The sequence below is a fragment of the Paramormyrops kingsleyae genome, chromosome 7 (genome assembly GCF_048594095.1).
Source record: "Paramormyrops kingsleyae isolate MSU_618 chromosome 7, PKINGS_0.4, whole genome shotgun sequence".
In the NCBI taxonomy this organism is placed as follows: Eukaryota; Metazoa; Chordata; class Actinopteri; order Osteoglossiformes; family Mormyridae; genus Paramormyrops; species Paramormyrops kingsleyae.
This window is the reverse complement of record NC_132803.1, coordinates 6,361,548-6,384,225: the sequence shown is the minus strand read 5'-3', so window position 1 is coordinate 6,384,225 and position 22,678 is coordinate 6,361,548. Positions and strand designations below refer to the sequence as shown.

The following is a 22,678-nucleotide window of genomic DNA, read 5'->3' as shown; positions in this document are numbered from 1 at the left end:
TGCAACATATGAGCACAGTCAGGGCAGGATAGTTGGTAATTACTAGACCCAATGCTGGGCAAACCCAGTAGGTAGGCCAGGGATCTGTATCATGAAGCCAAATTTTTGGGTTAACAAGATAATGTGTTCGATTTAAATTAGCCTGGGCCAAATGTAAGTGAACAAAGATAATGCCAATTTAGACTAGGATACCTTAAAACTGACAAGTTATCTAGCTAACCAACGAACCTCACTTTGCGATACAGACCCCTGACAGTGTCTGATGATGATGTGTCTGAAAAGCAAAACCTAAGGGATGTTTATTTGCACATTGTGAAAATAAATATGTAAAATAAATAAAAATTCAAAATAACAATCATAATCTGTAGTGATTAATTTAACACCTCTATTGCCATAATTCTTTTTTTAGTCTGGTCTGAATTTCCTGGCACAAACATCTTAAATGCCTTGCAGAGGTTTTTTCCATCTTGCTCCAGCTGTAAACACACTCAGATAATGTCTCAAATGAGCTAGCGTGTCGCATGTGTTTCCAGCAACATACCCGAATTTGCTATAACCAGCCAACAGACAGTCTTGGTCTTATCAACTACACTCTCTCTCCAGTGCTGGTGTAATTTATTGGCAATCCAATGTTTCCAAACTGCCAGTTATGCCAGACTGTAGCCAGCTTTACTCATATCCAACTCACGGTCACAATTAGCATAATATTTTCTGTATTGACCATCTATTTGTGAATTTAGGGACACTCGTATCAAGAAATGTATTTATTTGTTTCATTGTGCTTTCTGAACCAAAAATGACATAACCAATCAGCACATGAGGAATACATGTGTGTGGATTATGTTTATATTACATTGTGGAGACCAAATGACCCCCACAAAAAACAGTTATTTCGACGTTGTGGGGACCATTTTTCATTATTAGTGTATATACTGTATGTTCTTGCTTGTGTCTAACCCTATAGTTCGGTCATTGAAGCTGTTTGTTTTAGCATTGGTGGTTGTCAGTGTTAGTGATGCCCCATCTCTTGTGTCATTCATTAGTGTGCCCTACGTTGAGTTACCCTGTACCCCGTCCTAGTGTTAGTTTTCCCTTGATTGCCCATTGGATCACACTTACCTCCTGTTCTGTCCCCAGGTTGTCCTTTTGTTTCAGTTTGCTTGTACTTGGAGTTCAAACAAAAGCCCTTCATTTCCTCTAAGGCTGTACCTGAATTTCCCTCCATCCTATGGTGATATAGGAGTTGAACACTGCATATAATATAACACTTGTCTTTCCTGATGTATACAAGCCTCCTTACACCAACCAAGCCTAATGAAGAGGGAAGAAAACAAACTTTATATCATATTTGGGCATAATTCTAGTTAATTTTTTTTATAAATGCACTATATGGACAAAAGTATTGGGACACCTGGCCTTTATACCTACAGGAACATGACATCACAGTCTAAATCTATAGGTATCGATATGGAGCTGGTCCCCCCTTTGCAGCTACAACAGCTGCCACTCTTCTGTGAAGGTTTTCCACAAGATTTTGATTTAAGATTTTTCCCATTCATCCAGAAGAACATTTATTAGATCAGATACTGATGTTGGATTTGAAGGCCTGGCTCACAGTCTCCATTCCAGTTCATCCCAAAGGTGTTTGTTGGGGTCATTCATCAGACTGCGAGACAGAGAAGCATGATTCTCCACAGAACACATTTCCACTTCTCTGGAGTCCTGTGGCGGTGTCCTTTACACCTCTCCATCCAGCGCTTGGCATTGAGCTTGGTGATGTGAGGCCTGCATGCAGCTGCTTGGCCATGGAAGCCCATTCCATGAAGCTCCCACTGCACAGTTTTTGTGCTGAAGTTAATGCCAGAGGAAGTTTGGAACTCTGCAGTTATTGAGTCAACACAGCGTTGGCGACTTTTATGCACTTTGCGCCTCAGGACTCAGTGACCGACTGTTACTTCACGTGGTCTGACACTTCGTTGTTTAGGAATGTGGATTGTTGTTCCAAAATGTTTCCACTTTGCAATAATACCACTTACAGCTGACTATGGAATATCTAGCAGGGAAGAAATTTCAGGATCTGACATTGCAAAGGTGGCATCCTATGACAGCACCATGCTTGAATCCTCTGAGCTCTTCGGAACAACCCATTCATTCACAAATATTTGTAAACCTGACTGCCTGACTTTTGTCTGTATAGTGTGGCTGTTAAAAAATACAAAAAGTCCAGCACAGTCAGAAAGTCTTTTTCCAGTAGCGTAAATTGTACATTTGGCATCAGACTGTATTAGCATGAAAAATGACTTTAAATCTCCAGAGCAGTTCGGCAGCAGATATGGTGCTGATGCTGTTTCTTGTGTCACAGGAGCCCCATGTTCACCTTTGACCTGAACTGTGCTGTGGGGGATGTGGTTTGGTCCCCATATTCATCGGCCGTGTTCGCCGCTGTCACCATCGATGGCAAGGTACACACACCCTGACTGGGCCCTAACCCTCAGTCCGATTTTCTGATTAAATGCATTTGAAATATTATATGACATGCAAATACATTTCGTATCTTTTAGCAATAGGTAAAATAAGGTTTCAAACATGGTGAGAGAGTATATAAGACATATACGTATGCATGATATGTATATGGATGCAAGAATAAAAATACCTTTCAGTCGAACTGAATATGAATATTTATTTACACTAATTAGGAATTATCATTTTGCATTATGTATTACTTCTGTCTCCTGAGGCCATCGATTCCAGGAGAATATCTTAACGTATAATGTCTACCAGTTGGTTACTAGGGTAGTATTTAGCTGTTCTGGTAAATAATTTGATGAGCTGGATTTGACTTACATCCCATTCAAGATGTACCCCCTATCCTGTGTTGTCTGGTATAGGCTCCTGGTACAAGTCCCAGTTTCACCTGCATATCTGTCCTGCATGAGAGTTTGGATGGATGAGCTGATTTGGTTTTTCGTTACATTTAGCCTATAGTCAGTCTACCCGGTTATTTTGAAATCTAAAATTTTATACCATTCATATTTGGCAGTTTAGTGAGCAGTTTAATGTAGTAACTGTTTTCTTCTACTGAACTCTTCACACCATTTGTATCAGAAGATGTGAGCACCCTGGCGTGTGACTCTGCGCGGTGATACGGTTGGCGGGTGGAGTTCAGTAGAAGATAATACTTCCTACGTTAAAACTGTTCACTACAAAGTCTGTGGATTATCTTCAGTAAACGGGTCATGATTTCTGGTAACATTGCTGTTAAATATCTAATATATTTTTGGCGCTTTAATCACCACAAAAAGAATGTTATTCAGTGCCATTTCATTCAAGAGAAGCCTGACATTTCTGTGACTGATATCTCCAAGATGGATAGATAGCCCTAAAGTTCCCCATACTGTATCTTTTTCAGGTTTGGCGTGAACTGCCCCTTTGATTGTTTTGCACCATCGTTTATATTGTTCCCAGATAGATAATATTGCTCTTTCCCTGACTTGATCTCTCATGTACAGTATAATGTACTGTTTCTGTGGCATGGCCTTCACTGAATTTTGCACCATAACTCCTCTGTCCCATCTCACACAACAAGCCAGACTTTTGGCAGCCGCATCAGTTTAGAAACTGCAGCTTCCCATGTGTCTTACTGAAGTCCCTAATTAAAATCAGTTCAAGCACACATTTCCTGGTATCCACAATACAAAACCTGGCGGTTGTGTCCTATCTGTCTGGCTCTGCCTGTCATTTGCAGTCAAGCTTCTCTTTGTGCTTGTTAATAGCGGGCAGGTGAAGCTAAATTATATGAACAGACTGGGTGTATCCCTTTAACAAATCCTGCGTAAGCACCAGGACATCAGCCTTCCCCCAGGCCACTTCCTAATCATAAATCTATTAATGCAGTTTTCTGTCATTTGCATGTTGATTGTGATCCATTAAGGTTATTGTGTGGCTTTGTGAGTTATGACTCTCTGCCCATGATAGTAAGGTTGCTGGTTCAAATCCCATGGGAGGCAAAGTGATGCCTCCATTGGACCCTTGAGCAATACCCTTAACCCCAATTGCTCCAGAGGGGCTGGATGCTGGCCAACCTTGTGCTGTGACCCCAGAACCTGCTCTCACCTGTATATCTATCTGTGTGACTCACGGAGAGCAAGATGGGACTGGCAAAAAAGTACAGGAGAATAAATTGGGAATAGGAAACTTATTATGGATTATTGTGAAGATATGGGCTGAAAGATGTGCGCATATATTGCTTATTGCTATGTTCAGTATTCCGAATTAGATTACCATAACGCTTAATTTCCACTATAGAATTGTTTGAAATGTTGTTTGGACAAGTGACAGGTCTTGCAGAATAAGACCATGTTGGACTGGGAGACATTATGCATTTATTACAATGATCTGAGCTAATAGTTTAATACTGTAAAACCCATAATTTTCTCAGCCATCACTCCTGCTTCTGGCTTTGCAGTCACATTTTCTTTAGGTAAGAACACAAAAAACCAAAAAGTTGAGTTTAATCAAATTAAAAAAGTATTTGTGAGCTCTAAATAGCAAATTGAGAGCATAAAAGAAGTAAATCATGAGCACATTTTAGGGATTTTGTGAGCTCAGTTTAGAATTTTGTTGGAACATTAAACTAAATTGTGCACATGATGTAGTACAATGTACCCACAGGAAAAAAACAAAACTACCTTTTGTAAATTCGTTAGAGATCTTAATGTGTCACAGAAAATGTTAGTAGTGCAAAAGAAAAATAAATACAATATGAATATTTAGACATATGCAAAATATAAATAATACAAATGATGTTTTAAGACATGGACACAAAGACATCAAGACATATTTTAAAACATGGATGAAACATTAAGACATGCACAAAGAAATAGAATTAACCACCTAATTAGTGGGGAAACGCCGCACCCAAAACTATGTATCACCTGGCATTACGGTGTAATTGCTGAGCGACACAGACACACCAGCACTCGAGTATTAATGCTCGTATCGGTGTTGTCCACGGTGTAGGCTCACTGCATAAGTATAAATGCTCGTATCGGTGTTGTCCACGGTGTAGGCTAAATGTGCCTTAAAAGCTGAGAAGAGGTGGAGTCGCTAATAGGGGTCATCGGTGATCCCAAGGCTTGGGCTGCATTAGGCGTCCCTGAATGGGTGGGACCTGCAGAAGGGAATCGCTAGGGAGGCGTGGTTGCCGCGGAGGAAGTGACGTTGGCAGCTTTCCCTTGGACAGGTTCACAGGTATCACAGGGTATAGCAGTTCACTCACACACATTTTCCAAGGGCTTAGGGAGCTGGATGGACAACAGAATTACCAGAATTATGTATATAATTATAGGAAGGGAGGAACGGAAGGTTTTAAACTGATATGAGACAAAAGCAATACCTGCTGAGCCAGTATGCTGTGTTACGAGTAGCTAGAAGCTTTTCTGCCACTGGAATTATGCACCCTGCTACAAGCCACAAGCTTGTCCTCCTTGGTTCCTGAACCATGAGCGTCACATTGCTCTAATGTTGATAATGGTTGCAGAAACCAAAGCGCTTAATTACTGCCTGGTACAGAAGGCCATCGCTGACTGCCAGGATAAATGGGGGCTTTCAGCATGGGGATGGAAGTGACCTCTGCCTCCTTCCCAGTGACCTGTACTTGACACCCCCCTCACCATGCCTGCTTTCCGCCAGAGCTCAGCCAGTATCTCTGCAGGAGCTTGGTCAGTGCTTTCATGAAGCAGTGTTTTCTTGAGCAGTCTCGCGTTATAGAAAGGAGACTAAAGGATTGTCATAACAGTCTCAAGAGAATATAAAGTTTACAGGGAAAAATGTGGTTTATGTGAGAGTCGCATTATTGGGATTTGTGTTTACCAGCTATAAGTGAATTTTCATGCAAGTGTTTTTTGAGTGTAAATGTACTTTCAGTGCCACATTTATCTTAATAGTATACAGAGCTAAATAAGCAGATACTTGATTTATGCGTTATGCATATTATACGTTCACCCAGCAGAAACCGGTGATGTTTTTAAGCTTCATGTAAGGTTTATATGGACTTCTGATCTATGTTTCATTCTGTGTTTCTGTCAATGAGCCAGTGAGGGTTTGGCTGTTTCAGGAAAACAGACAACAGGCAGTCCGCATGGCCAGATGGTCGAGCGTCCTCTCCCACCCCACGGCTACTGATACAGTGCTCATACAGCAGACATACAGCATACAGTATACATGTGCCTGCATATACACGCACATACATACACACATGCATACATGTTTCCTTATAGCCAGCTATGGAAGCATCCATACGGACATGTAAGCACACGCAATCACATGCACAGACATACACGCATGCAGATGCACACTCACACAAGCACACAAGCAAACACATGCAAATTGAGGAATGGCTCAGTAAATGGATGAAATGTGGATAAAGCTTTCTGACCAAGAGAATAATAAAACAAAACCATTATAATGTGATTGCCCATTTTTAATGATTCAGGAAGCCACACTGTTTGTGCTGCTCCCTCATACTCTGTTCTGTATTTAGAAACTGAGAGTATGCAGTGTGCAGTACTCTCCATGCACCATTCTGTGTTAAAAATCTGGAACTATGCACTGTGTCCTACTCCTCCATACTCTGTTCTGTATTTAGAAACTGAGAGTATGCAGTGTGCAGTACTCTCCATGCACCATTCTGTGTTAAAAATCTGGAACTATGCACTGTGTCCTACTCCTCCATACTCTGTTCTGTATTTAGAAACTGAGAGTATGCAGTGTGCAGTACTCTCCATGCACCATTCTGTGTTAAAAATCTGGAACTATGCACTGTGTCCTACTCCTCCATACTCTGTTCTGTATTTAGAAACTGAGAGTATGCAGTGTGCAGTACTCTCCATGCACCATTCTGTGTTAAAAATCTGGAACTATGCACTGTGTCCTACTCCTCCATACTCTGTTCTGTATTTAGAAACTGAGAGTATGCAGTGTGCAGTACTCTCCATGCACCATTCTGTGTTAAAAATCTGGAACTATGCACCGTGTCCTACTCCTCCATACTCTGTTCTGTATTTAGAAACTGAGATTACATAGTTTGTACTATCTCTCCAAGAATATCCAGTATTAAAACTGGCATTTCTGTAGTACTAATCCTTATTAATACTTCATGCTATGTTAAAACTGGGACTAAAAGAATGAAGTACACTCATATTTTATTATATATTAAAAAGGGGATTTCATTGGTTTTTCAGATATTAAGGATAAAATTTTTATTCTTTTTTTTCATACCAGTGTAGGCATGGCGTCATGTTTAAGAATTCTTTATAATGTTTGTTGAGCTTCATGTGCAGAGTATAGAATGTACAGAGTAGTTTTATTTTTATTCAAAGACGGTGGGAAAAACCTTCGCGTCTCTCTTCTTCTCTTCTCCACCAGGTGCATGTTTTTGATTTGACTGTCAACAAATATGAGCCAATCTGCCAGCAGCTCGTGGCTGCAAAGAAAACCAAGCTCACACACATCGAGTTCAACCCTGTGCACCCCATCATCATCGTGGGGGACGACCATGGCTTTGTGACCAGCCTGAAGCTGTCTCCTAACCTGCGCAAAAAGCCCAAGGTAAGAGCCCTCTGGAGGGAGGCCAGAGAGGAACTTAACCCACGCAGAGGCAGACCAACCAGATCTTACAGCACTTGTGGCAAGAAAAGCTCTAGCATGTCAAAAAATACCTTCCTAGCTCAGGAAATGATGCAAGCACTCAATCATCCACCCTGCGGGTAGTGCCATCCTTCTGCAAAGAAAACAAAAGCGGCCATGTGCAAATGCCCATCACCGCTTGCTCAGAATTGGTCCATTAAGCCTGAAATTGGATTCAGAGTATCTGAATTTATGTCAATTGAATTAAAGTATGTCAAATTATATAAAATTTGAAAAAAATGTTAAATTATTTAAATATTATTTGCATAAAACATTATGGTGTGCTTTCAACAGAAAAACTTTGTTAAATTTTTAAATTTAAATCAGTCATAGGTTATACAGTGATCCCAGCATACCAGACCCATCAGCGATAGATGAAAATCCGTGATATAGAAAGATCATATAAATAAACATTTTTTAATAGTTTAAACCTTAAAATACCCCCCCCCCCCCACACACACACACACACACACACATATGATATGTGGATGCCGGGATAAGGATATGAATAACATAATAATAATAATAATAATAATAATAATATGTAATGTATATGTATACGCATCGCAGAGAACTGTGATGCGTCAGGGAAAAATCCGCAATATAGTGGGGATGCAATAGCTGAACCGCGATATAATGAGGATCACTGTATATGTTTTGTATTTTAATCATGTTCATTATAATCTCATTAAGAATTAATCTGATTTTAAATATTAGAGCTATAGTCTTTATACACAGTGTGACAAACCAACTGAATATTATGTATATAAGTATATAAATACTTAATACCTACAGCACTCTTGTGTAGTTTTGTAGTTTTAGTGAGTTACTGTAGTGTTCTTCCATTGCATTATTTTCATTTTAACTTTATGACTTCTGGGTTCCCCACTAGCTTGGGTCCAGTTAACTAGATAGATGAATGAGCAAGTCAAATAGTTCCCCAGCAACTCAAATGTTGAAGATCAGTCTTCCCAGTGCTGGCTCCAAATCTGTGGCCTCAGTCTGAACCGGGCGTACGAATTGGAGTCATCCTGGTTACTCGATTTAAACTCATTTACTCTATGTTTTTAAAAGTATAGGTTAGGATTTGCCTTCTCTTTTAAAAGTAAAAGAAAATGCAGCCATTCAGAATAATTTTGAGAGCTGAAGGACTCACTGAATAATGCAAGATTAGTCATAGAATAACTATATGCTCTGTGTCCTTCAGTGTCTTGAAGTAGCCTAGGTTGTCTTTGTCATTACTTCACTTTAAATCATTTTGCTTCATTTATTTTTCACAATTCCTTTATCTTAAATGGAGGGTAGCTCCATCGGTTAGCTTGATCATCTACCATAATACATGACATGGTATATAAAATACTACTTTTTTTGGGGGGGAAATATTGTGTGTATTGAGTTGAGCTGAACAATGCTAGAAAAAGTTACAAAATTTATAAAATAAATAAGACATTGAAAAATTACCCAAGATTAAGAATAGCCATCAGAAAAATTGCAGAGTTTGCTGAGTTTTGTCACCTGTGACAGAGTAAAAATGTTTTAGTCTACCTTTTTGATGGTTTCAACCCAGCTGACTATTGTGGTCTATGCGACGTAACAGTTTCATGTGCATGATTTGCACTGTGAATATTAACATCGCATATGCAGTGCGCAGTGTGCAGACCTGGGACCGAGGGTGGCGCAGTGGTGCAGAACGTAGCCACATGCTGCAGCTTTGTGTGTTTGGAGTTTGCATGTTCTTCCCATGTGTGTGTGGGTCTACACCGGATCCTCCAGTTTCCCCCCAAAGTCCAGAAACATGCAACTTAAATGAACTGGAGTATTAACTGTATATGTTAATGAGTATGCACCATGCAATGGGCTGGTATTCCATCCAGGATTGGTTCCTGCCTTAGGCAAGTTGCAATATATTATATAAAATTAAATAAATAACTTGTTTGCTGCAGATTCATCAATAGCAAGAAATTTCCACATGTTAAGCGACATGTTTGCAGAATACCTTGTCGTTTCAGGTACTGTATTAGACTGAAAGCAATGCTCATGGGTACTATGTTTGTCACAATTCAGTCTTACATTTTTCATGAAGCTGTATGTTTTTCAGTCCCTAATACAGTTTTGTATTACAATTCAGTTATTATTATCAAGAAAATGCTAAAATGTGTGTAGGATGCTCTGCTCTGGGGTTGCTCGATATTAATGTGAGTATGATAATCTGTAGCCCAGACTGGGTAGATGTCTCCCTAAGTGTTTGACTGGGAAAGGTATTGCTCTCCCATTAGTACACAACAGTCTTAACTGCTAATGCCAGGGAAAAACATTATGCTGTGTCTTTGCTTTGAGCTCTGTCAGTTTAGCTTGCTTTGGGATCTTCTACTTGCTCAGTACCTGTTTACACAGATATTTTGGGGTATTTTTTTATTTATTATTTTTTGGGGGGGGTCAATCTTGAATCTCAGAATGCAGTTGATCTGCTGCTGCTTCTAAAACCTAAACCTCAAGCAGGGCCAAGAATAATTAGAGTTAGTTAAGCCGTCAGCAGCTGAATTCTCAAAGCCCACAACTCATTATCACATTGTGTCCATTGGATTAGTTTCAGGCAATTAGCATGTCCTGGATAGTCTTTGTTAATGCTCCTTAAAGTGGTACTACAGGAACAAGTATGGTTACTGTATTTGCAAACCAGCAACCAGTATGCATGTGGAGTAAGAGAATTTTATTAAGACTAATTTTATTATCAGCAAAATGACAGAGAGGTCAGTGATTCTATTGTTTTTATTGAATTCTTTAAGTGAGTCTCAAAAAATGTGTGTTCCCTAGTTCCTATGCAACTGATTCATGAGGGTTTCAAACAAATTCATTCTGCTGAACTGAAGTGAAAGACCTGAAGTGTAGCGTGTGGGCAGCAGTGTGGGCTAGTGGAGCTGAGCTTGTGATCCCAGGGCTGTAAGCTAGACGCTCATGCTGTTCTTTTCAGCGATGGTATCTGAGCCGACAGTATGATACCTTATCTGCGCCCGCCACAGTACAGGTGGCATAGAAGATCAAGTTCTCGAGTCGGAGAGGATGCGATCCTTTTGTGTATTTGTTGCAGGATTTCATATCAAGATAGGGCAAATATAGTTATTATAGTGCAGTGGTACTCTAAATGATATATGGGACAGCAGTTCCTCCAGCAGGGGAAATTAACTGTGTAAAATAATGCTGGCAGTGGACTTCAAGGCAAAAAGGGTGACAGCTTGAAAAGAACAATTTAGTCTGTATAACACTCACTAAGGACTGATGCAGCTTCACTTTGTAGAATGTTAGTTTCCAGAGTCTTTCTCGCAACAACACCATTGCAGATGTTTCCCCTAAAGCAGAGCAGAGAACTCCAAAGCGAGCTGTGTTATTTTTGTCATGACTGGGTTTAAGAAGAGAAAAAGGCATCTAAGTCCAGGTAGCTTTTTAAATGGCTCATTTTCCATCTGTACATGTCCATCTGTTTATCTTAGGATTGCAAATATCACCATATTCCTTCTCAATAATGATAGTTACAAATGATAATAATGAATTATGCCACTGCTGAGTTCCACCAGCAGCTATTTGAAACTGCAAAAAATGAAGCATGTGTGTCTTCTCCCCCATGTCAATGCATCACCCAGAGACTGTCAAAATGCTGCTGTGCATTTGTCAGTGAGAGAGCCAGTAGTAGGGCTGTAGCCATTTGTCAGCATGACATGCAACAGTAGTGGAAAGCATCTGGTAATGAACAGGGACACACTATGAAGTCTACAAGGACTTTTTGTATCTCTGTAAAGATGTGACATGATATGTAAAGTCTAGTGTAACTGTAACACACAGTTAACTTTCCAATTACTTCACTTGATGAAATGGATTTAAATAGTTCCTCTGTCCCTTCCATCCAGTGTCTACCCTGAGCCCCAAAATTGCTGTGATTGCCTTCAGGCTTGCTGTGATGTTGCATTGGAAACGTGAATATGGAAAATGGATGGATGGGTTTTGTCCAACTCTAGTCCTGGAGACTAATCTGTTGCAGATTTCCCTGTTCAGACACACCTACTAAACCTGGCATTTCCGTGATAAAGATGCATTTGAGAAGGGAAATCTCCAAACTGCGTACCTAAATAAATTTTAGTAGAAAGCATTTAAAATATCATTCATTAACTAAATAGGTACCAAATGTTTTAGTTATTTTTAATTAGGCTGGTCACACAGACTCTAGAATGTCGATATATTTCTCTGTGTTTTTCATGTAAATAGCTTGTCAGTAAAATGTGTACAGTATAACATATATTGAGACTAATGATAAAAACAAAAAGGCCCAGAGCAAGTCATAGTGGTAGACATGATACCCAGATGACTAGTTGATTAGTGAAGACCAGTGACGACTTACTCTATGTGTTAAATAGTGGGCTGTATACTAATTGCAAGTTTTTGTATAAAAGTATAATTTGTATCGTTTTTATTTTTATTTTTTTTTATCAAATTACCAAAAAGTAGATTCTTGAATTAAATGTATATGTATATATTGCAGGGGTTTTTCTAGCTATTGAAAAAAAACAGGGGTTAAGTCAAGATTACACAGGGCTTTACTTTTTTGTTTTGAGGGAGGACCGTGGTCGGGGGTAAAAGACTCGGGGGGCTAGGCTCAAAATGTCAGACCTAAAAATGCCCATGACATATGTATATTAGGTATATTAAATAAAACATTAAAATAAAATAATATTAAAAGTGTATTCCAAAGGAATGGGGTCCATTATATAGTTCTCTTTGTCCCTTAATTTTTAGGTGATATGTTTGTGTTTTAATATAATATAAATTAATATAAATATAAACAGCCCTTATCAAAAATGTAAATGGCAGATTTTATTATCCCCTCAGTAAATAACTAGATCACCAATAAGCCCTGTAATCCATGATATTTTGAATGTGTTTTTTTTCCCCTCTTCATCACTTTGCATGTCACACCACAGTCCCTCTCTAGGCACCAAAGCCTTCATCAGCTGTGGAATGTCACCTTGATAAAAGGGCTCTGAGATCTGCATTGCAGTCACTACTGCAGTCTTTGAAATACAAAGAAGAAGCAGTCTGTCTCCTTTCTGCAACCTTGAGCAATCACTTCAAGAACATTTACGTGTATTTTACCTTTTTTCAAATGTTCCAGAATTACCTTTTGCTTCTTTAAATTGCATTATTTTGAGTTTTGCCATTGTTCTTTCTTAGATGAATAGGATAAATTAGTATTTTATTTAATTGTGCTTTTAAGTATATCTGTGTTTTTGATGTATTTTAATGCATGTTCGAAATTTAACCCGTAATGCTAAAATATTTATTCGGAATACTGTCTCGTTATTGTCACAAATAACTCGATTGTCAAACATAATTTACAAAGTAAATTTTATCAGCTCTTACAGGAAAAACCAATATTTTTATTTGTGCCTAATTTCATTTTAAGATGATCATTATGTATCACTCTAGATAATGATACCTATTCTATCAAATGATAATGCTAAATACAGAAAAGAAGTATATAATACTGAGTTACTTAGTTGTAAGGTTGATTAATCTCTTACCTTTTTTCACCTTCTTACATTTATTATGTTGCGTTATTTTCCTCCAGATGCACAAAAAAGATGAAACGGCTGCACAGACCTCGCACTAATGAATGGCTCAGTTTCACGACAGCCCTCAAGAGATGTTTATTAGAATAAATGATTTCATATGTAAATTAGATACTGGCGTTTTATTAATAATTTGTTATATAATGTTAATGTAAATGTTTTGTTAGTATCCATGGGCTTTCACATTGCAAATAATGTGATACTATCTGAATAACAGTAACTGAATACAAAGTTAATAGAGACAGATTTACTTGTAAGTGCACCATTCTATTTATGGGCTTAGATTTTGTAGCAGCTAAGATCCTACCTATTCAAATTGTTCCCCTGAGCAAGTCATCACCATACTAAATCTCAGATTTCATGAACGATGAACATCCAGCAATTCAACTCTTAATGAGATCTTAATGAGACCTTGTTCTTAGGCCGGAGTCCACATACGAGAACTGAACACTGTGGACTGTAGACCCTTTTGGGGATATTACTGACTGTTCCAAGGTATACTGTAAATGATGCCCTGGGAAAAAATATCTATTAGGGAAAAAAATCATTTAATGTTTATAAATAGCATAAATACTAAGAATTGTTTGTCTGTCTTAGATTGGTTTGAGTGTTCATGCATTTGGGAGACAGAGAGAGGCTGTGTTGGTGAGAATTTATAATGTACTGGTAAAGAGAGTGTTTTTGTCTGTCCCTAGGAGAAGAAAGGTCAGGAGCTGCCCAAGGGCCCAGAAGTGGAAGTTGCCAAAATGGAGAAGTTACTGAATCTACTAAGGGAACCAGATAACAGCTGAGAGGTACAGAGGCAAAAGCTGCATCCACTGAGCATTTGTCTAGTTAAAGGCTGGAAGAACATACAGAGAGGAGAGTTCAGTGTTTTATTTGTTAATTATAAAATGAACGAATAAAAAATATGTCAATGCAGTTTAACAGTATATTAAAAATAAGAAGACCTGCCCACTTTACAATGAGAATACAAAAAAGGGGGAGTATTTACTTCAAGTTATTTAAAAAAGAAATGCAAAATCTTTAAAGTACATTAATTGAAATAATAAAATACAGTGGTTTTTATTTAGGTCACAGCCTGTATTGTGTTTGAATACATTTTTTTCTACCAAAGACACATTACAGATAACACCATATTAATGTGGGGAAGACATTTTATTATAACTGGACAGTATAGTGAAAGGAATTCATTATGTCTTTCTAATAATTTGATAATAATGAAAAGCAACATTCAGAGCTCTGAGATACAGAAGCAGTAGGGATGTGTGGTTCAGAGATGTCAGGAAAACCCACCCAGCTTTTCATCGTCATCACACAATGTCACACTTACCCAATGGAAACTAACACATGCATATTGAATAGAAGTGCCTTCTGTTTTTTTTTTACTTTACCACCATAAAATATTTCTTTTCCAGTTGTTTTAAGTTTATGGAAAGTAAAATATATGCATCAGTGTTTATAATCTCAACATCAACAATAGCCACTTACTGGTTATGTCCTTTCAGTCAAAGTTAAGCTTGTTAAATCAATTTTGTCCTGTAATATTTATATTAAAACACAGTGTCTCCCTGTTCCTGTACAGGTTACAATGAATCCTCAGTACTATGAAAAGGTAAAGAGTAGCTTACTGAGGATGTAAAATGTAAACTTAATCAGTCACTATTATGTATGCATGTTTATACCACTAAAGAAATTACTGTATGTTGCTATATTTTCTCTGAATAATTCAGACTCGTTTCTTGTGCATATAATAAAAAAAAATGTATCACTTTTATGGTGTTAAATTTCAATAACCTTTCACCATGCAAATACATCAGATATATCTTTCTATGTGATCGAAAAACTTAAGTCTCTTTTACGCATTTGTCTTGTCCAGCTGTTACTTTTTAAGGTCTATGTTTAACTAGCATTAATAATAGAATGTTAGCCTAGCCTAAGAAACAAAATAAATAATTGAGAATACATTCACTTGTCTGATAACTCAACCTTAATGATCCAAAATGTGTGTATATGTCTAACTGCTCACTCTGAGATGATGAAAAGATGATATTCAAAAATGTGTAGGGCTTGTATGATTCATATACTGAATACTATGGACTATGCCATAATGCTGTCATTTAGAATCCCACAATTACGCGTCAATACCCTCTTCTTTCCTGACAGACAGATAGTGACTGTCCTGAATCACACATAGCCATTTGCAGGTGGCTTCTTGTAGGCGTAGCGCGTGATTAAGGCCTGATAATGGCGACGCCAGAGATGAGCACGACGATTTTGTTTGATCCCGGCTGCTAGACGGCGTCAGGGTGTTAGCAGGTACCGGTGCTGATTGCCCTGCTGCACCTGACCCGACGCTAACACCGGCACCCTCTCCTGGCTGGAGGGCACTCTGCAGGCTTTGCACAGGATGACAAACAGGATGACGATCAAAACGGCGACCAGAACGTTGCACACGATAGCTACGATGGCTGCAGTTGAGAGCCCTCCAGTCACCGTAGGATCCATTTTCTTCGGACCTGGGTGTGACTTCTGCCAGGAAAGGAAGGCTGTCACACAGCAGGAGGAATAAGACGTGTCTTATTATATATGCCTGTATTCTCTGGGCATGATAGCCCTACAGGAACACACACTAGAGTGCAAACACTTTAGAGGTTCACCTTATTCAGCACAGGTAGATCTAAATATGCTGTGATATATGTCAGCATCATTATTCTTATGCAACAAGCTGTTTGTAGGAGTTCCCCATGTATGAAATAAAAATAATTTCATTCTCTCATTTTGTTTTAGTAAATGTCCAATCAGTTGAACTATTTATACTTCCCTGTGCCATGCCCATCGATCCATGCTGACATAGATGTCCCTGTTTTGACTTGTTGATTTACCGTGTGATCCTATCAGACAAGTGCAGGGTTTGGCATGTCCTCCCAGGGCATTAGGGTAGGTGTCTGATCTGCCTCTGCTTGCTGGAGCGTCTTCGTAATCCTTCAAAAAGAGAAAGAAAAAAATCAATACTGTTCATTCAGAAATCACTCTGTGTGGGGGAGTGACCAGTAATAAGTGGAATAGTGTGTTTTCTTCTATCAGAGCGTATTGCCAAACAGATTACAACTATGAGCAGCACAGCACAGCACAAAATAGTTTCTCCTGACATTTCATAGCACTGCAAGTACTGGATTAAAATGCCAGGTCATATAAAAAGGTATATATTTGTAGCTTGAAACAGTATTACATACTGTTTACATAGGGAGGTGTGTGACTCAGTGGGTCACGACTCTATGCCTGTGATTGGAGGGTTTCCGCTTCAAATCCTGTTTCTGGTAAAATGATGTCACCATCGGGCCCTTGGGCAAGGCCCTTAACCCCTGGGCTGCCTGACATTGCCCAACATTGCATTCTGGCCCCCAAGCTTCATCTCACCTCTACAGTCAGTCCTGCTACAATGTGACTAATACATTATTGAAAAACCTTGCACTCACAAAAATCGCATACTAAAATCTCATATCCAATGTGAATAATAGGGTTAGGAGCAAGTGACTCCAAGACTTAGTAACTTACAACAAACAAATTTAATTAAATAATAAAAAAACAGTGATACTAGTGGTCAATAATGCAATTACGTGCATTTTAAATAAATAATAATAATACATTAATAAATTATAGCATAAACATCTCCTAAGGGTCTTATGAGTCTCATGAGTATTGCCTAGTAATTGTTTCAACCAAACGTGCTGAACTTGCCAACTTGACGATTGCCGATAGCCAAGAGTAGTGAGGTTGCTGTGTGTTTTTGTATAATAATTTGTCAAATATTTTCACCAATATCATGCGTTGTAGAAGGATTGACCATACATCTGCTTAATGGAGAGCAAGATGGGATAGGCTAAAAACACAATTTTCCCACAGGAATGAATAAAATATCTGTATTCTATTCTAAATGTGATTATTTCCAGCTCTAGACCTATAGAGTGTGACCAGCTGCTTATTATGTAAATACGGTTATGGGACTGGTCTGCCACCACCCCCACCGCTGCAGAAACTCTCATATTAGCGTTATAACTCAAAAGGTATTTGATGGATCTTTTTCAAACTTTGCAGACACAATTTCTGCATGACAAACTGGAAATTATTTCATTTTCAGACATATTACCCAAAATTGAAGAACCACAAAATGATATCAAAGAAGAGGGCAGTTTTTACATGATTGCATTAGCACAATCAATGAAAAATAATCTGAAAGATTTTTTTTTTTTCCATATTTTGCAGACATAGTGTATGGGTGAACAACTGGAACTGATCAAATTTTGAGTCAAATCACCCAAAAATTGCTTAATGCCAGCAAAGGGAAAGGTGAAAGCAGATGACATTTGACCTTGACATTTGAATGTTGAAAGTCAAAAAGTATTTAATTTTATTGCTACTTCACAAAAGCATTACATGTGAAGATCTACATAAAATTTCATTTTGAGACTAATTGCCCCAAAATTGAGCCATCTTATGAACACAGTTCATCTTTCAAACTTCTCAGGAATATTGTACAGATCAGTGACTTTCAAACTGTGGAGCATGTGATGATTCTTTTATATATATATATATATATATATATATATATATATATATATATATATATATATATATATATATATATATATATATCCCCCTCCCCGGCAAATTTTATCAGTAGTAGTCTGGTAGCTGGTAGACAAAATTTATCGTTGAATACTTGATGAAATGTATCATGGGGGAATTTAATTGAAGTGGGAATTCTACTGATAAGTACAATATGCCTACAACAGAAGTTAATTTTGTTTTATATATTTATTTAAGTTAGATTTCATTTTCCAATCTATTCAATTTATCATATTTTCCAATGTACTACCATTAAATCTGTTTAAGGGCAATTCTAAGTGGATTTTAAGCAAAACTGGGGCCTTGAAGTAGAGATTTGAATTAAATCACTGATAATTTTCAATGCCAACTGAAATGAAAAAAAGAAAAAATATATATATATATATATATATATATATATATATATTATGATTTTACATTTTTCCCTGTCTTCCCAGCAAAGGTGAATTATTCAGATAGAGAAAGTAAAAATCCAGACCAAGATTTTGGTTCAACTAGTTGAGTACTCTGACTGTCATACTTTATACTCAGTGGTTGGTTGAAACAAAATCTTGGTCTGGATTTTTACCTTCTAGATTTGAACTCTCCACCACTGCTTCCCACTGACCCCGCCCCCCGCTGCTATGGGAGGAGTTGCATGTAACACCATTCCTAGTTACTATTTAGCTGTTTACCAAAAAAACACTATGTCAAAATAAGCATAATGAATTAGACAGAGTAACACATAAAATGCAGCTAGTTTCAAGTTTACTGCTTCCCTGTTTTATGAATATTTTCTCAGCTCACTAAAGCACAGAACTCTAACAATTATCATGCAAGGTCCTTGAAATGCTGGCCTTTTCCACACTGATGTGTAATGTGCCCATCTGTTTGGTGAGTCAGTCCTTTTTATTGATTCAAATATGAAACCCAAACACCACGAGTGCCCACGGAGAAGCAAAGGATATCCAGTGCCAGATGTTTCAACTGCGCCATATAAATTTAGATTACAATGGAAATACTTTTTCTTATGTGTTTAGTGCAAACCATATTTACAAGAGAAGATGCAGTTGTGCCAATATAATATTCATCAACACTGCAGGACCAGCAGCAGGGTTTTACATAGATTTATTAGGGAACGCAACTCTGCATAGAGTCAATTTGTACACACTAATGACAGCCTTTACTTCGATGTGTTGGAAAAGTTACACATGTCGATGACGAAAGCCTTCCCGGAATCTCTCGACGGGGATAAGTGGTGATGATGCACGCGTGAGTGCCAAGGCTGACGCGGAGAGAAGCAACGAGGACACTGTGTGGGAAGACCGATTTATTTAAAGCTTGAAGTACTCAAGCGTTTTTATCATACCACTAAAGGTCATATAGAAGTAAAATGTTTTATGTGTCTACCTCCCACGTGCAGATAGAGTGTTAGAGGGATTCGCTTTTGCGATAAACCACAACCGGCCACATACGTATTATTTGACAGTCTGAGGGGGACTTGTCACCCCGTAATAAAAGATCCAACACAAAATAACTGAAGTATTCTGCTAGAGGAATGGCTCTGGTGAATACCTCATGTAAGGAGACTCACAGACCAGACTCATAGCTTTTGATGCCAGCAGAGACACACAGATGGGGAGGCTGGGGTCACTAATATTCCTCCAGCCCCCCATGGAGTGAACATCCATGCAAGCTTTGTCCCTCTCCCTCATCGTATAACTAATGTAGGTAGGATACACAATTCTTCATGAATTATTTAATGCTTAGTGGAGAGCATTGTGTGTGTGTGGGGGCGGGGGGGGGTCATGCATATATTACATCGTGGGGACCAAACATCCCCACAATGTTAGCAGCCATTCAACCTGCAGTTCAGGTCCGGCCATCCTTCAGATGAGATGTAAAATTGAGGTCCTGAGCCTCTGAGGTCATTACTATCCCTGGGCATCCTTCGAAACAGCAGGGGTGGTACCCCAATGCCCTGGCTAAATTGCCCACTTTGGCCCTATCTGATCTTCCCTCCTAATTACCCCCTATATCTAACTGGTGAATTCTCTCCTGCCCCTTTACCACCTTAGCCACTGTGTGGTGAGCGTACTGGTGCTGTCACATCATCCAGGTGGGGGCTACACAGTGGTGGTGGTTGCAGTGGCTCCCCATTGTAAAACTGTAAAACACTTTGTGCCTGAGGAGTCCCACATCAGGCTGCCAATCAGCAGCTGGCTCTCCTTACCTGCCAATCAGCAGCTGGCTCTCTTACCTGCCAATCAGCAGCTGGCTCTCTTTACCTGCCAATCAGCAGCTGACTCTCTTTATCAGGGTGCCATGAGGGAGCTGCTCACCCGCTCACTCAACCTATTAATAGTTTCAATCATATGCTACCTACTCTTCCTGCTTTTGGGACACTGATCTATATCTTTCTTGTGATTGAATACAAAGTCTTTTATTTCATCTGACTCATTTGGTGCATAGGCAGTATGGTGCAGAAATGCCTCCCAAGGATAGGGGGCTATTTGCATGTTTTCCTCCTGCTGGACATATTCCCTGTGGACTGGGGTCTTACCCTGGGTGTCCCCTTCCTTGTCCCATGGCATAGGCACTGTACACAGCTCAGTACACACAGCACAGTACACACAGCACCTTCAGCTTCAGCTTCCAGCTTCCAGCTTCTTTTCATGGCTCCCCACTGTCAGTTTAACAGTCTATTCGTTTACTGGAACCTGTTTAACCAAGTGAATTTGTAACTAATTTGAAATATTTATAGAGCAATAGCATTTCACCTACTATGTTTTTTCTTTTTAGATTAGCATAGTACTTTATAGTTATGTGATAAGAGCCTAGTACTCCATAAAATCACCCAACACAATAAGATACTGCAAAACAATCTGTGAAGCATATTTGTATGTGAGCCGCCACACGTTACTTTTAATCAGTCAGTGTCACAGTGAACGAGTAGCCATCCTATTTTGGATAAAAGGGTAAAAGCAAGAGATTTCATTATTCAGAGACAGACATAGCACATTTATTAATTATTATGGTAGAGTAACCAATGTAATTTTGCTACTGGTGAACAAGCATACTGTGGAAAAGAACCATCTAATCTAATTACATGCTCCACTTTACAAAACAGACACGTAAAAGTTTGCAGAATGATAGAGTTGCTGTCTATTGAAATGTATCTACCGTAATCCCTGAGGACTGTTGTTGTTATCGTCACTCAAATATTTTGGAGGTTATCTTAGAATTTGAAGCCATGACACCAACCCCTAGCCAGAGATCCCGGCCAGCTTTGAGAGGGGAACACGGTAAGGGGTCACCCTGCCACGACTCACTCCCCCCTCCGCAGCAAGGGATGCAGATGAAACGCATAATGAGAGTCCTTACACAGCAGGGGCGGGCTGTCCTGCTATAAGATGTCACGTGCAGTATTAAGCATAGAGAAAGAGCCGCAGTGAGTGTAATTACACAAAGGCCTGCGGATCAAGCCCTGTGGCAACTAGGCTGTATTTTACAAATTCAATTGTCATCTACTATTGAGACTTCCTCTGTTTCTCTCTGAACTGAAGGAACATTATTCCAGGAACTAAAAATACAAAAGTCAAAAATAATTATTATTCCTGAGCGCGGATTGCTCTCTGGTGCTATTCTGGTAATCAAAAATAGAAATCATCCCTTTTTTAACTAGTAGCACAATACACTAATATTTATTATCCACACAAGTGGATTTTCATTTTTCAAATTTATTGACCCTCTTAATTCATATACAGTACTACTGTATGCACAACACCATGATCTTAACACAAGAACATGCAACACAAGTAGGCCTCCTCACTCTGTGATTTCTTCTCTAAACTGAAGCAAACCATTACTCTGCCACTAATGGAAAAACAAGCTGCACTGAAAGGATTTACTTCAACAAAGTAAATCCCTCTGTGCACTAAGATGTTAAAGGACACCATACAATCTATCACAGATGCACGTATTTTATATTGTCCTTACAGCCAGGATAAATTTGTTGCTTTTGGGCCTACCCTCTGCAACCGCCCCCTGCTTGCAAGTATATTCAGAAGATCAAGATAACTCAAGATATATGACCTTGTACCTCACGGGGTCCTGCGGCGGGTGCATGACCTGATACTACGGGTCCTAAGGTCCCTGCATAGCTATAGAGTGGGAACATGGTTCATAATGCTGGCAGTAAACCAGACTTGTTCCTGGTGGGTAATGACCTCCAGCAGGGCTGCCCTTTGTCGACAACTTTGTTCATAACATTTATGGAGAGAATTTCTAGGTGAAGGAATGGAGAGTGACCAGTTAGGTGACCACAGGATTTAATCTTTGCTTTTTTTGCAGATGATGTGGTCACTGTTTGCTTCATTGATCTGTGACCTCCAGCATGCACTGGGGCAGTTTGCAGTCAAGTGTGAAGCCTTTGGGATGAGGATGAACACCTCCAAGTCTGAGGTCATGGCTGTTAACCAGCACTGCCTCGTCCAGGTTGGGGATGAGTTACAGCGTCAAGCGCATCTTGGGGTCTTGTTCACAAATGAAGAAAAAATGAAGCAGGAAATCAACAGGTGGATTGGTGCAGCGTCAACAGTTATGCGGACATCATACCGGTTTGTTGTGGTGAACAGAGAGCTGGCCCAAAAGGTGATTTACCAATTGGTATGCTCCCACCCTCACCTATGGTCAAGAGCTCAGAGTAGACGCTCTAGACGTGAACAAACACAAAGAGACCCTGGGGCAGAACTAGGACACGATGG

At 39.1% G+C, this 22,678-nt stretch overlaps 1 protein-coding gene across 2 annotated transcripts in view; it reads left to right on the top strand.

Moving 5' to 3' along the window:
* The window catches only part of dnai1.2 (dynein, axonemal, intermediate chain 1, paralog 2), a 39,677-nt gene extending 17,342 nt beyond the window's left edge, over nucleotides 1–22,335 (top strand). The window contains exons 18-21 of one of the 2 annotated variants that reach the window (XM_023838901.2): nucleotides 2,363–2,462; nucleotides 7,426–7,608; nucleotides 14,000–14,098; nucleotides 22,266–22,335. In XM_023838901.2, the coding sequence (XP_023694669.2) occupies nucleotides 2,363–2,462; nucleotides 7,426–7,608; nucleotides 14,000–14,095 (379 nt within the window). In that variant the 3' untranslated portion in view covers nucleotides 14,096–14,098; nucleotides 22,266–22,335. Of the gene's footprint in view, nucleotides 1–2,362; nucleotides 2,463–7,425; nucleotides 7,609–13,999; nucleotides 14,187–22,265 lie in introns of those variants that run through there. The other variant, XM_023838900.2, reaches the window with a different exon arrangement.
* The last annotated feature ends 343 nt before the right edge of the window (nucleotides 22,336–22,678 follow it).